Here is a 13762-nt window from a genome sequence, read left to right as displayed (position 1 = left end):
GCCCAGGAATGGAATTGAGCTGAGCTGCCAAAGCTGCTGGTGTCCACCCTGAGTCCGGCCCACTTGAAGGACCCTCCCATCCCCAAACCACCACCCCCCCAACCAGGGTACTGCACAGCTGCGGGGAGGATCTTGTGGGTTGGCTGGGTTGATGCAGAGCTCCAGGGATGGCTATAGAGCTGGAGTCAGTGCCTGCTGGTGGAGAGAACCTGGAGTGTGAGGTCTGGTCCCTGAGATGGGGGTGGCAGGAAGGGCTCCATGAGGGAATGGCGGGGTTGGGGGGCACTCAGAGAGGAGAGGAAGGTTCAGAACAGGGGCAGAGGTGCAGTTAGAGAACAAGGGAAATGCATGCAGAAAGTGGCCCGGAGTCAAGTGAAGTGGTACGTACTCCGCGAGGGACCTGGGTGTCCAGGAGAGGCTGGGGCTCAGCGAGAGGCTTTGGGGCTCCAGGAGGCAGTGGAGGCTCTGCAGGGGGTGGCGAGAGCTCTGCTGGGGAGTCTGGGGGCTCTCTGCCATGAGAGCAGAGGGCTCCCACAAAGAGACAGGGGCTCAGAGAAGAGGTGCAGGCTCTGAGAGTGGGGGTTTTGTGTGGAGATTGGGGGTCTTGGGGGAACAAAGGCTTGAAGAGGGAACAGGGGCTCAGGGATGGGATCAAGGACTAAATGGGGAGCAGGGGCTTTGGGAAGGGGACAGGGCTGTGTAAGAGCTGGGGGGTCAAAGAGAAAAGTTGGCTTGTGAAGGGAAGGAGGCTGAGTCAGGGGCTGTTTTCAGAACTAAAGGGCCCTACTGCGTCCTGGCTCATCCCAGCCACAGGTTTGTCTGCCTCCCCGCAAGTTCCCTTCACCTTGGTCCTCCTCTCTTCTGCTCCCACACCGTTCTTCAAGGCAAGTCCTGAGTCCTTCTCCACCCACGGCTCCATCAATGGCCCAGTCTACGCTCACGCCCTCTAAGTCAACCCTATAGATTTCATTTCCCCTTTAGCCCAAACACATGATCAGGGAGGGACTTCAGATACCTGTAATGATCACTAAGGTAGTCCTCCCTGCAAGCTAACCGCAATCCCTCCAGCTGCAAGTGCAGCCAATGTCCTCTATTCTATCCTGGGAATAGAACACACCTTCTTTCAGGGCATCCCCTATAACTTTAGCGACAGATGGAGGCCTCTCAAATTTCTTTTTTTCAGGTAAAAGAATTCTGGTCCCTTTCATTGGCTTTTCTAATCACTATCTTAATTATCAAGTTAGGAAAATATTTTACCAGAGCCTGGCACATTGTAGGCTCACAAGAAATGTAGCTTGGATGAATGGATAAGTTGGAGGATTATAGATGGATGAGTGTGGACAAATGGGCAGCAGAAGATGGAAAGAATGGCAGTGGAGGTACCTGTGTGATGGATGATGGGCGAATGGATGGAGGGTGGAGGAAGGAGAAGGAAGGGGTGGACCTGGCAGTTGAATGTTTAAATGGAGGCAGGTGGGCAGGAGGAAGATGGATGGGATGGTGGATGGATGGACGGCTTAGATGGGAGGCTGGATGGATGAATAATCTTAGCTGGCATCTCCCCTTTCCCCATATCTCCCAAGTATAGTCTCCTAACATGGTTGACGGCACCCCAGTTCTCCCAGACACCCAGGCCTGAGACCTCGACATTTTCATTCTTCCGTCTCCCTCATCTTCCATAACCAACAGCCCTGTTGATCCTGTTTCCCTGGTACCTTGGCCCCCTGGCCCCTGTTCCCCTCAGCATCATTCAAGCCCCAAACCCCCTTGTCACTGGGACAATTCCAGCTGCCCACCGCTTCCTTTCTCTTTCATTCAAGTCGATCCTAAAACAACGCCATCAGCCTGATCATCCTTAAAGCTCTAGTCAACAGCTCCCTATGGCCTGCGTTCCCCGGCCTAGAGGCCCACCCTTCTGAATTCTGCTAAACTCCCGCCCCCTTTCTCAGCCTCTCTCACGCCTCCCTTTATTGGCTTGGTGCTCTGGTCACAGCAGAAGAGGAGCTGTCACCCAAACATTCCCCCAAGCTTCCCCGCTTCCTTCATGCTGTCCCACCACCATCTCCCTGCCCCATCCTGTGACACTGCCTTCTTGGACCTCAACACACAGCTCCAAGGCTGCCTCCCGAATCCCTTCAACAGCACATAGTCCACGAGCCACGTCAAAACGCATTCACTGAGGACTGCCCTGGTGGCCCAGTGGTGAAGCATCTGTCTGCCAGTGCAGGGGACACCGGTTAGACCCCTTGTCTGGGAGGATCCCACATGCCACCGGACAACTAGGCCTGACTACTGCAGCCGTGGAGCTCTGCAACCAGGAGAAGAGAAGCGAAGCCACCGCACTGAGAAACCCGTGCACTGCAACCAGAGAAAGCCCAAGGGCAGCAGCGGAGATCCAGTGCAACCAAAAATAAATAATCAGCTTTTGAAAGACACCTTTAGTCAGCACCTACTGTGTACGTGCCCAACTGGCTAAGAGGGCCCTGGTGGTGAGAAGCAAAGATGAGAGACAGGATGAGAAAGACAGTCTTTGCTGTCAAGGAGGATACAGTGTGCTTGAGCGGCGCCTGTGAGTGTGCACCCACCCATACAGAAGGCAAAGGAAAATGAAAGGCGAGATAGTGGCATATGAGCAGTTAACATCATGGAGCACTTCCTAAGGGCCAGGCACTCCTGAAGGGCTTCTTTAGTTTTTTTCCCCCCTCTCCAGTCGTGGTGCATGGGCCTCTCTCGTCGCGGAGCACAGGCTCCCGAGTGCCTGAGCTTGGTAGCTGCGGGGTGCAGGCTTAGTTGCCCCCCTCTCTCTGATGTGCAATTTTAGTTCCCTGACCAGGGATCGAACCTGCGCACTCTGCATTGCAAGGCAGACTCTTAACCACCGGACCACCAGGGACGTCCCAGGGCTGCACGTCTATTCACTCGTGTAATCCTTTCAACAAATCTCTGAGGTAGGTACAGGTGGGAAACTGAGGCACAGGTGAGCTGACTCAGAGGTCATCGAGCTAGTGACAGAGCCACGGCAGGAACTTTCCGTCTGGCTCCTGCGTCTGTGCTTTCAGAAGTACGCAGGAGGGTGGCGGAAAGAGAATCGTGGGAGGGGGATAGAAGGACAGATTCACGGCCAGGCTCACTCTGACCTCCCAGTTCCCCTCCCCTTCTGGGTCACAACCTCCCCCTCTGCCAACCTGGCCCTTTTCCTTTCAAGCCCAGGTGAGAGGCTCATTTCAAAGAATGGAAACAAAAAACAAAAAAGGACTAAATTAGAGGCAGAGGAACCAGTCTGCTGCCAAGACCCTGTAGGACCCTCAGCACGTTCCCTCCTCCCCTGGGTCTCAGTTCCCCATCTGTAGAGGAGGCCTGGACCCATCCACACCTAAAGATCCTTTCAACTCTGATGTGCTAAATCCTGAGCAGCCGCTTGGATGCTAGAAGAATTCCTAGGAGCCTCTTGTTCTCGGACCCTGGCTGCATCTCCCAGGAACTCCTTGTTGTCCCTGAATACAGGATTTCAGCTCCTAGCTCCTGTGGGCTCCACTGTGAGGCCGCAGTCCTATGTCTGTGGTCCCCTGGATCTGTCCAGCCCATCACTGCCCATCATCTTGTCTGCCCACTGACCTGGATCCATCTGCCTCAGCTGCTCATCCATCAGCCTGCCCGGGCCCCTCCACCTTGTCTCCCTGCCTGCCTGGTACCTGTCACTCTGCCCATCACACACACACACAGAGTCCACCTCCCCACCCCTGGCACCTTTCTCAGCAAGCACCACAGTGACAACAGAGAGATAGGGTGGGGCTATTTCGCTCCTAGAGAAGCCCAGTGCTAACATCGGAAACTGCTTTCTGGGGATGAAAACATTTCTTGGCCATCCGGCATCCTCTTCCTTCCCCTGGGGACCCCCAGCCCCTCCTTTCTGGGCCCCAGGGCTTATGCTTGAGAAATCTGGTCAGGGCCACGTGCCTCCTGCCAAAAATGTCCGAGTGGTCCCCAGGGAAATCATCGGACAAGAGCGTGAAGGCGTGTGTACAAGGATGTTCATGGCAGAATTGTTTGTAATCGCAAAGGATTGGAAACAACCCAAATGGCCAATAGTGGGGGCTGGTTAAATGAATGATGGTCCAGCCACACAGTGGAGAATCATGCAGCTCTTAAAAAATGATGATGTAGATGTATATTTATCGAAATGGCAAGGCATTCACAATATATTATAAAGAGAAAAAAGCAGGTTACAAAGGCCTATGGATAAAGCAAGATGCCATTTTTATTTTTTAAAAATCCACATAAGTCAGGAAGATATGCACCGAAATGTTAGCCAAATGGTGGTGGGATTATGGCTAACTAAAAATGCCTTCATGTACAAAAAGACACATTTATATACATACATATAAATTTACACACACATACACGCACAAGTTGTTATTGTTTAGTCACTCAGTCTTGTCCAACCCTTTTGTGACCCCGAGGACTGTAGCCCACCAGGCTCCTCTGTCCATGGGATTTCCCAGGCAAGAATACTGGACTGGGTTGCCATTTCCTTCTCCAGGGGATCTTCCTGTCTCAGGGACTGAACCCGGGTCTCCTGCATTGGCAAGAGGATTCTTTACCTCTGAGCCAACTGGGAGGCCACACACATATGTAGTGACTCCATATTGAAGACTTCCAACAAGCCCAGCGCTTGGCTAAGCTCTTTGTCTGTATCACTTCATTTATTCTTCTACAATCCCACAAGGTGGGTTCATTAAAACCACCTTACAGACGAGGAAACAGAGGCTCACGCAGTCAATGGCAAAGCCAGGATTTAAATTTGGCTTTCTCTGACTCCAGAGCCCATGCTCTTAATCAGGAGGCTGTCATGTTTCTCATATTGTTTATCTGTAACTTGCTTGGTTAAAAAAAAATAACATATATTTACTCGGGTGATAAAGAAATGACAGAAGCTAACAAGACAAGGGAAAAATGAGGCTGGCAAAACATCCACAGCAATATGCCCTTAGTCTCTGGGGTTTCTGGCAGCTTTTCAGAGGGTCTGTCCCATCGGTTCATCCTTCCATCCATCCTGAATTGGTGGGCTGGTCTAGCCTTTTGGAGATGGTCCAGGCAACCCTGGGTAAGGCTGGGTTGTAGTTATTGTAGGCTTCACTGCTGAATGAACTAAACCCCCGCACCCCGTGCTCCTCAAACCCAAATTTGATACAGCGGGGGTAGTTAGCTCTATGTCACTTGCTATGCTGGATGCCGGGAGGAAAAAATGAAAAAAACTCAGAGCCTGCCTTCAGGATCTTCTCATCCAGGGCAGGGTTTCTCACTCTTTGTACTATCAACTCTGCAGAGTTCATAGTGTGGAGCCTGTCCTGTGCATCGTAGGATGTTTAGCAGCATCCCTGGCTCCTACCCACTAGATGCCAGGAGCAGTCCCTCACCTACTTGTGACAACCAGAGAAGCCTTCTGTTGTTGTTTAGCCATTAAGTCGTGTGCAGCTCTTTTGCCACTCCATGGACTGTAGCCTGCCAGGCTCCTCTGAGCATGGGATTTTCTAGGCAAGAGTAGTGGCGTGGGTTGCCATTTACTTCTCCAGAGGATCTTACTGACCCAGGGATTGAACTGGCATCTCCTGCACTGGCAGGTGGATTCTTAACTACTGAGCCACCAAGGAAGCCCCAGAAAAGTCTATAGACATTGCCAAATGTCCCCTGAGGTGGGGGGCAAAATCACCCCTGATTAAGAACTGTGGATTCAGTTGATGATACATGCAGATAGGAAAAACAAAACAAAACCTAATTGCTAGGGGGCTCAGTATAGATGAAAGTCATTCCTATGTATCTGGATGGATCAGAGAAACCTTCCTGGGATGTCCCTGTCCTTGAAATTTGAGGGTCCCTCAAGGTTCTTTTCATTCTACACTTATCCTGGGTTATCTCATCCATCCTTGCAGCTTCAAAGATCTATTTCTGGCCTAGAACTCTCAGGGTAGCCCCGTCCTTTCTGTACAACTATCCATCAGGCATCTCCACGGCCTGTCCCAGTAGCACCTCACATAGGCTCTGTCCACTGCTGGTTTCTACCTCTTGAAAGCTTTGCTCCTTGCATTACCCACACAGCTTCCCAAGTTAGAAACAGGGACTCCTCCTGTCCGCCATGTCTGCCCAATCTCCCAACCCTGCCATCCTCCTCCTCCAACCTCACCATCTCCCACTACTCCCCAGACCCAGCCACTGGCAGCACTCAACATCATCTTCCCCCCTAGTCCATCCTCCACCCAGCAGCAAAGTGAGGCTTCTTAAGGCAGTGTAGTCATGTCACTCCCCTGCTGAAAACCCGAGTCGATCCCCACGGCTCTCACGATACAGTCCAAACTGCTCTTCGTGGCTCTCAATACCCACAGGACCAGGCTTCCACCCACCTCGCTGGCCTTGTTTCCTGGACCCCAAGCTCTCTGCATTCCATTTCAGCCAACTAAACTTGCAGTTCCTCCAATATTCTCTCTCACCTCTGGACCTGGGTACCCCTCACTCCCTGGCCTGGAGCCTGTTCCCATCTTTCCTCTGCCCCATCCCTTTTATTTCCTAGACAGCTGCTAATCAACCTGCAGGTCCCTGCTTAACCACTACTTCCTCCTGGAAGCCTCTGCTGAGGCTTGGCTCTTAGCATGGCTTATGAGAATTGTTTAATTGTCTGTCTCCTTCCCAGGACCATCAGATTCCGGTTGGCTGGGATCCTGTCTGCTTGTTCCCTGTTGTATCTCTAGCATTTAGCACAGTGCTTAGCACATAGTAAACATCTGACAAGGATGTGTAAATATATATTTTAAACTGGATAACGAATGGATGGATAGTCAGACAGACGACTGGGTGGGTGCACGGGATGGGTACTATTTAAGTTGGGTCTTTAATGCGCTGAAAGATCTTCAGGGGAAGGGCGTTCAGGTAAAAGGGCAGGTGTGGCTGAACGCGGGAGTGTTGGATTGGAGGAACAGTGGGAGATAAAGGAGGATGCAGACGGATTACAAGGACCTTGAATGTCACGGTGCGGAGTCTGGACTTAATTCAGTAGGCGATGGGGAGCCATGGAAGGGTTTTAATCAAGCAAGTGACACGATCCCACCTGCGTTAGAGAAAGATCGTTCTGGCTGCAGCAGGGATTGCGGTGGGGAGGGGATCAGAGGCTGGGAAGCCAGGAAGGGGGCTGCCACAACGATTTAGGCAAAGCTGGTGAGGTCTGAGCCAGAGCAGAGGACCATGGGACAGATGGGAGGGAGAAAAGAGGTAGAAACTAGGGTGAAATGAACCTGTGGGAATCTCGAATGTGTTCTGATGCCCCAGGCACATGCAGGGACTGGCATGTCCCTTGAAGGAGGTCAGAGACAGATCCCAGTGGTCCTGACTCATCAGGGGTGCAGGCGGTCAAAATCATGTACAAAACTAAACAGAGGAATTGCTGCCTTCAGCCCCGTGGAAACCAAGGGACAGACAGAGGGATAATAGCAGTAACAACAGTCTGCTAAGCACCTTACATGCTCACACACCTGTAATCTTCACAACTCAATAAGGCAGGTAGAACCTTTTCCCTCCCATTTCTCAAGGGAGGCAACTGAGACTCAGAGAGGCAAAGTAACTTTTCCCAAGTCACATAGCTAGCAAGTCACAAATTCAGGCTGGTCTGACTCCAAGGCCCATGTTCTTAATTAGCTGTTTATATTACACAAAAGAGGTTGCTAGTTCCAAATGGATGGCTGAAGGCTCCGGGTCTGATGAGAAACCAAGAAGCTCCTCACTTAGTCTCAATGTGACCACAGACAGGGGCCTGCTGATGGGGTATGGAAGGAGACTTGGGGGGAGGAAGGGAATCCCTCCAGGTCCCTGCACACCATGTGCAGGACCCAGATTCACGTATTCAGGAGGGTGTCCACAAGGGTAAAAAAACTGGGCTAAAGAGTAAGCAGCATGTATATCCCTAACCCCTAAGAGGGCTACTTTTGTGGGAATTAAAGAAACATCTTCCTCTGGGGGCCTGTAGCACTACAGGCCCATGGCCAGAGAGGAAGGACATGGTCTACCATTAGGGCACCTGATTTGCTGAGTGGAGCTTAAGATGGATTTCCGGCCTTAGTCTCCTTTTGTACTGAGCCTCCTTGAACAGTCAACAACCTATCCAACTGTATATGACAGTCATGCCTCCATCCACCTTGTCCTGCCAGCCACTCTGCATCATTCTCAATGAGAAAAACATTCCCTTTGGCAGATACCTAGAGCTCAGACCATCTTTCAGACAAATTTCTTATTAGTACTTGACTCTTCCATGGGAGAAAAGACAAAATTCAATTATGCCCATTGCCCTGATGAAAAAGTTGAGGTCAGAGCCTGTCCTTGGTAGTTTTAGAAAAAAAAGTCTAGACTTTCTCTAGAGAGGCCTATATTGAATCACAAGCTTCTAGGAAGCAAAAGCCTCTAGTCAAGAGCTCCATCTTAAGGGCACTTGGAGGAGTCCAGGGGCAGTGGAGGGTACACCCAACCCTCGCGGGGGCCATGAAAATTTACTCCCTAAGCCTAGCCTGAGGCCTGGGTCTCCTCAAGACTTAGCGAGGTGGACTCTCTGTCCCCAATCCCTAGTGCCCTGTTTGGGTCGCCCCAGGGCAGGATGGGGGAGCTCCCAGGCCTGAGGCCCCAGCCCAAGCCATCTCCTTCGAGTCTCTTCTTTTCCTGGAACCACACTGACTCCATTCTCAGCTCCCACCCCCTCCCAGGCTGAGCCGCACCGGCTGCTGCCGGAGTTATATAAACAGGATCATTCTCTCTCTCTCGAATACCTGAGGCTGCATTTCCGAATGGAGCTTCCTGATGGAAGAAAAAAGGGGAGGAAAAAAAAGAACAGAGAGGCAAGGAAATTTAATTGGCTGACTCCTATCGCCCATGTGGTAAATAAACTGGCTGTTACAAACTTTGCTAACTCAGAGGAGACAGGCCCTCCTGGGGTCCCTGCCCAGCACCCCTCCCCCAGAGGGCCAAGAAGTGCAGTTTTGCCAAGGCCTCAGAGGCCTGGCAGACAGCTGGGGGATTGGAAATCCCGCCTCTAGACACAATTATTCCAGACCAACCAAAACACTGGAGAACACAGCACACACACTTTTCATAGAAGGGCTGGGACTTGCTGGGGATCACATCGAACCTGTAGGGGCTGAACTGCAGCATCCTCAGGGTCTATTATATAGGCTTCTCTGCAAAAGACATTTCAACAGCTTTCCCTGGTACTGACCAAGGTGCTCGGCAGGGGTGGGGGTGGGAGTCTAATTTAAACACTTGCATTTAAGCAGGCGTCTTCTTGTTCTGCTTGCAACGTGAAGGCAAGAAACTGCTTCGTTTCCCCCTAGACCTGCCCAACATGTAAGGAGAATTGATGAGGCCTGGAAGTCAGGACACCTGGGGTCCCAGTCTGTCTGTGGCTATCGCTTATCGTGTGACTTGGGATTCTAAAAGGGGAAGGGGGGACCAGGTGATCTCTAATGTCAGGAACAGGGGAGGGGGTTCTTCATCTCTGGGAGCCAGCAGCCAGCCGGCTGCTCGGGACAGACGGCTGCCCAGGACAGACGGCTGCCCCTAGGCTGAGAGGGATTCAGAGGCTTTTGCAAAGCGCCTGCCCCACAGGCCCTGGCAGGGGTGGTCCCCGGAGGGAACTAGACACCCTTAGGAAGCAGGGTTAAAATGTCAACAACGGCCTTCCTTTCCAAGAAGAAAGGAAGAGGAGCCTCCAAGACAATGGAAGATGGAGAGGAATAGGGGTGGGTGAAGAAGCTGGGCCAGGGAGAAACTGAGGCAGGCAGGATGGGTGATGGGTGGAGGAGAAATGGTCATAGATGGGTCAAGACCAAAGGATGGGTGTAGAGACAAAAAGCCCCCAAAGGACTGTAAATAGGGGCAATTAAGGGGGACAGAGTGGGCACTGATGGACAAGTGTAGGGGGTACTAAAGAGGGAGAAAGGGCCATGGTGGTTAGGGAGGAGCCTGTGGGTTCCCAGGCAATCCTGACGCTGATGTCGAGCAGTGGCGCTGACTAGCGGGACAGGAAGAGGATAAGACCCAGAACCTCGCAGGAGGGGCTCCCTAAGAGGGCTGGCAGCAGGTAAAACCCTCAAATGTGCCGCTGCCCGTGCTGGGGTGGGGGGGGGGGACCTTGGCCAGACCCAGGGACCCGGAGAAAGCTGGAACCAGACCTAGAGAGCAGAGCTGGTTTGCGCAACCTCAGGCCAGGCAGCGAAGGGGCAGCAGAGAAGACAAGAGGGTTCCCCGGAGCGCGAACATGGGAAGCCTCCAGCGGCTTTGAACGGCGGCTTCTCTGCCCGCCACCAGGGGGTGCCCCCTGCAGTTTGAGGAGACCCCGAGGGGCTCCAGATTAGCTCTCCCGCTGCAGCCCCGCCTGGTGGTCTCCTGCCGCGCCCGGGCTGGGGCAGGAGCCTGACAGGGCTCGGCAAGAAGGAGAGGCGAGGTCAAGTCCGGCCCTAGTAAGACGGGTGCCCGAGGGTGCCCTCCGCGGGCTGCCCAGCACCCAGCGCGTCCGTACAACCCACAACACCCCCACCAGCGCCCGGGCCCCCTAGGGTCAGCCCCAGGCGGCGCTCCCTTTGGACGTGAGGCCGTCGGCCCTGTCCTTTTTCCGTTGAAGGGACATTATTGCCGGAGCCGGATGCTAGGGAAGAGGGCAGCGCCGCCCGGTCTGCCACCTGGCCCGACGGCCCCAGGGTAGCGGGGTCGCGCTGGTGGGCCCCGCGGGCCAGCTCTCCCCCTCCCCCCGAGGTGGCCGCAGCCGCGCGTGTCGCCGCGGCTTGAGAGCCTCCGGGTGCCTCCGGACGCGGCACGACCTCGCGCGCACACACACACACACACACACCCGCGCACACGCTCACGCCGTGCGGTATTTCCCGGCTCGGACCCCGCCTCTGGGAGGGGCCCGGGAGTCGAAACCCCATAGCAGGGGGTGGCGGTGGGGGGGCGGTGCGCGCCGGGAACGCCTGGGTCCCGGCCTCCCGGGCTGAGGCTGTGCGCCCCCTCCCCAGCCCCCTTTCGGCGCGCGGGCTCGGCCCCGGGCGCTGCCACCCGGCGACCCGCGGGGGTCCCGGCGGCTTCGCGGCGCGCGGCAGGCGGGGTTGGAGGGGGCTGGGTGGGCGGGCGGGTGGGGGCCGCGGGCTCCGGTCAGAGAGGCGGAGGCTCGGCTCCGCGCCGGGGAAAGTTTGGACGTGGGAAACTCCCTCCCCGCCCGCCCCGCCGAGAGGAGGGGGCACGCGGGGGCCGGGCGCGGGCACCCGGGCTCCCCCTGCGGCGGGAGGCTCGCGCGCCCTCCACCCGCCCTGCGCTGCCTGCCGGGCCACTCCCGCCGGCCAGGGGGGCTCCCTCCCGGCCGGGCAAGCCTCCCTTCGGCGGCGATCCGGCCGCCCCTCACGCGGCACCCCGCGCTCTTACCTCGGGGAGCGGCCCGGGGCTCCCCTAGTCCTGCCGCCTCGGGACGCTGCGTGGGGCGGGAGCCCCGGCGCGGGCTGGCGGGCGAGTCCGGAGCCCGGCGGCCGCCCCGGAGGAGCCGGAGGGAGAGCGGGCGCGAGAGGGGGAGCCGCGGCGGCGTGTGCGCGCGTGTGTGTGAGCGAGAGAGCGAGGGAGAGCGAGGGAGTGAGCGAGCGGGAGCGAGGGAGTGTGCGTGTCTGACTAGGGGGGAAGTGTGCAAGGGACGGATCCCTTCCTTCCTCCCGCAGCCTCTGGTGGAGACTCGGAGAATGCAGCGCCCGCCGGGCAGGAGCGCCGCGCAGCGCCGAGCCGCAGGCGGCCGCCGGGCCGGGACCCCGAAGCCGGGGAGCCCCGGCCCCCGCCCCCGGATCGCGCCCCTCCCCCGCCGCCGGGGGCCGGCCTCTCAGTCCCACCGTCGGCCGCGTCCCAGGAACCCCCGGGGGGCGGTGCCCCTCCTGCTTCCAACCGCAGATGCACGCGAAGGGAGCGCCCCCAGGAGGGGCGCCGTCTCCCTCCCCGCTTGGCAGCTTTCCCCGGAGACCCCGAGTCTGAGATCTGACCCTTCACCACTTGACTTTACCGCGTCCAGGGTTCCACGTTTTCTTCGCGCTACGAGGGGAGCCCGGCTTCAGAGGAGGGGGGCTCAGGAGAGGGTGGGGTTAGGTTTCTCTAGCGGCCGCCCCTGGCTGGCTGCCCAGAAAGCACCTCCCCGCCCCCCGCCCCCACACTGACCCTCTAGCTTCAGAAATAATCGTGGCCTGTTGAGGTGGGTAGAGGCCAGGGCCCAATCTCTTGGGAGGTGCCAGGTCAGTATCCCGGGAGCTTCTCCCCGGGTTGGGGTGGGGTGATGCTGGACAGAGTAAGTAGGCAAGCATCCCTGTCCTCGACTTAGCGCCACTTTGGCCCCCAGAACCTCGCAATAAAATACCCGCCTCCATGTTCGGGTGCATTTTTCCAAGCTCTTTTAAATCCAGCTAGTCCAAAGCCTGAGGTCTTTCTACCTGGCCTGGTTTCTTTCTCCTTGCTGCATGGCTGTCTCTAGTCCCATCTCTCCAGGATGAGGCCTAACGGAGGAGACCCCTGGCCCCACAGTTCTCAGTATGAGGTTGTTGATGGTGGGCTAGGACCTCTGAGTTCCATAGATCCTTTTTTTCCCTTGGGTTGGGTATCCCCTTGGAAGCCTCTCCCCAGAGGGCTGTTGAATAGGGAGTGAAGGATGGCAGGAGACAAGAACCCCATTTCTACCTCTATCCTGTCATGCTGTCACTGATCAGACACATAATGATGTATGAAGTTCAAAGCCAAGAGGAGCAGGGCACCTCAGGGACCCGGGCTCTACCTCAGCACCACCGCCGCCCCCACCCCGCCACTTCCTCCTTTGCCTCCTTCCCTAATTTCTGTCTGTCCCCATGAACTGGTCCTTCTCTCCTTCCAGGTGGTTGGAATTATCTCTCCCCATGGCTGCCCCTCTGGCCCCTCCCACTAAACTCCATCACTCTTTTATTTATTTTGAGATTTATTCTCCATCTCACTGGCCTGTTCCTTCCCCTAAGTCCTTCTCTCAGTTTATTCCCCTTCATTGATCTCTCCCAGCCCTGCCTCTCACCCCCTCCTCTCTCCTCTCTCTCTCCTGCCCTCTTCTCTCTATTCTTAGCCTCCACTCTTTCATGCTTTCAGAGACCAGAGGCCAACCCTTCCAGAGGCATCAGCACGCGGTCTGTTCTCTCCCTTCCCTCCTACTCACTTTGGCTATTTGCTCTCACTGCCCCTCTCTCTCTTTCAGTCCCTCCAGGCCTTGCAGTGCTCTGTTCATCTCATGAGTCACATCTGTTTAATTGTCCACAGGTAGTTCTGGCCCTGGGACACTGTTGCTCGCACCTGCATCCACCCAGTAGGTGCTCCATAAATGTTCATTGAAGGGACTCCCTCTCGCATCTTTTTTTTGATCTCTCATCTCCCTGTGACTCTTGTTAGATCTGCATCTCCTCTTCTGAGGACTCTTCAGACTCCCTTTCATTATTTCTATTTCTTCCAACACACCTCCTTTGAACATCCACTCTGGGCCAGGCACAGCACTAGGCTGTGAACACACACTGAGATCACCCTCAGCCATGATGGAACACTGGCTGTATGCCATGATTTTCCTCTGAAGTCCTCCCAAAAATCAGATGCTAACTGGTATGAGTCCCGATCTTACACATGGGGAAACCAAGGCACACAGGGCTGAAATGTCAAGATAACACGGCTGGCAAGTCGTGATATCAGGCTGGTGCTCAACACT

The 13762-nt window shown here is 55.4% G+C and overlaps 2 protein-coding genes across 3 annotated transcripts in view; one reads left to right on the top strand and one right to left on the bottom strand.

The window, feature by feature from the left end:
• Window positions 1–11781, bottom strand: part of CDH22 (cadherin 22) — a 142656-nt gene extending 130875 nt beyond the window's left edge. Inside the window, exon 1 of one of the 2 annotated variants that reach the window (XM_027558383.1) lies at window positions 11446–11781. The gene's annotated coding sequence lies outside the window, so the exon portion shown is untranslated. The remainder of the gene's footprint in view (window positions 1–11445) is intronic. The other variant, XM_027558382.1, reaches the window with a different exon arrangement.
• Window positions 2515–12040, top strand: LOC113902861 (collagen alpha-1(III) chain-like). The gene is made up of 5 exons (XM_027558205.1): window positions 2515–2569; window positions 2711–2767; window positions 10652–10728; window positions 11043–11670; window positions 11730–12040. Exons 1-5 carry the CDS (start codon window positions 2515–2517, stop codon window positions 12038–12040), a joined length of 1128 nt encoding a protein of 375 aa, XP_027414006.1.
• The last annotated feature ends 1722 nt before the right edge of the window (window positions 12041–13762 follow it).

The sequence above is a fragment of the Bos indicus x Bos taurus genome, chromosome 13 (genome assembly GCF_003369695.1).
Source record: "Bos indicus x Bos taurus breed Angus x Brahman F1 hybrid chromosome 13, Bos_hybrid_MaternalHap_v2.0, whole genome shotgun sequence".
In the NCBI taxonomy this organism is placed as follows: Eukaryota; Metazoa; Chordata; class Mammalia; order Artiodactyla; family Bovidae; genus Bos; species Bos indicus x Bos taurus.
This window is presented reverse-complemented; position numbering and strand designations above follow the sequence as displayed.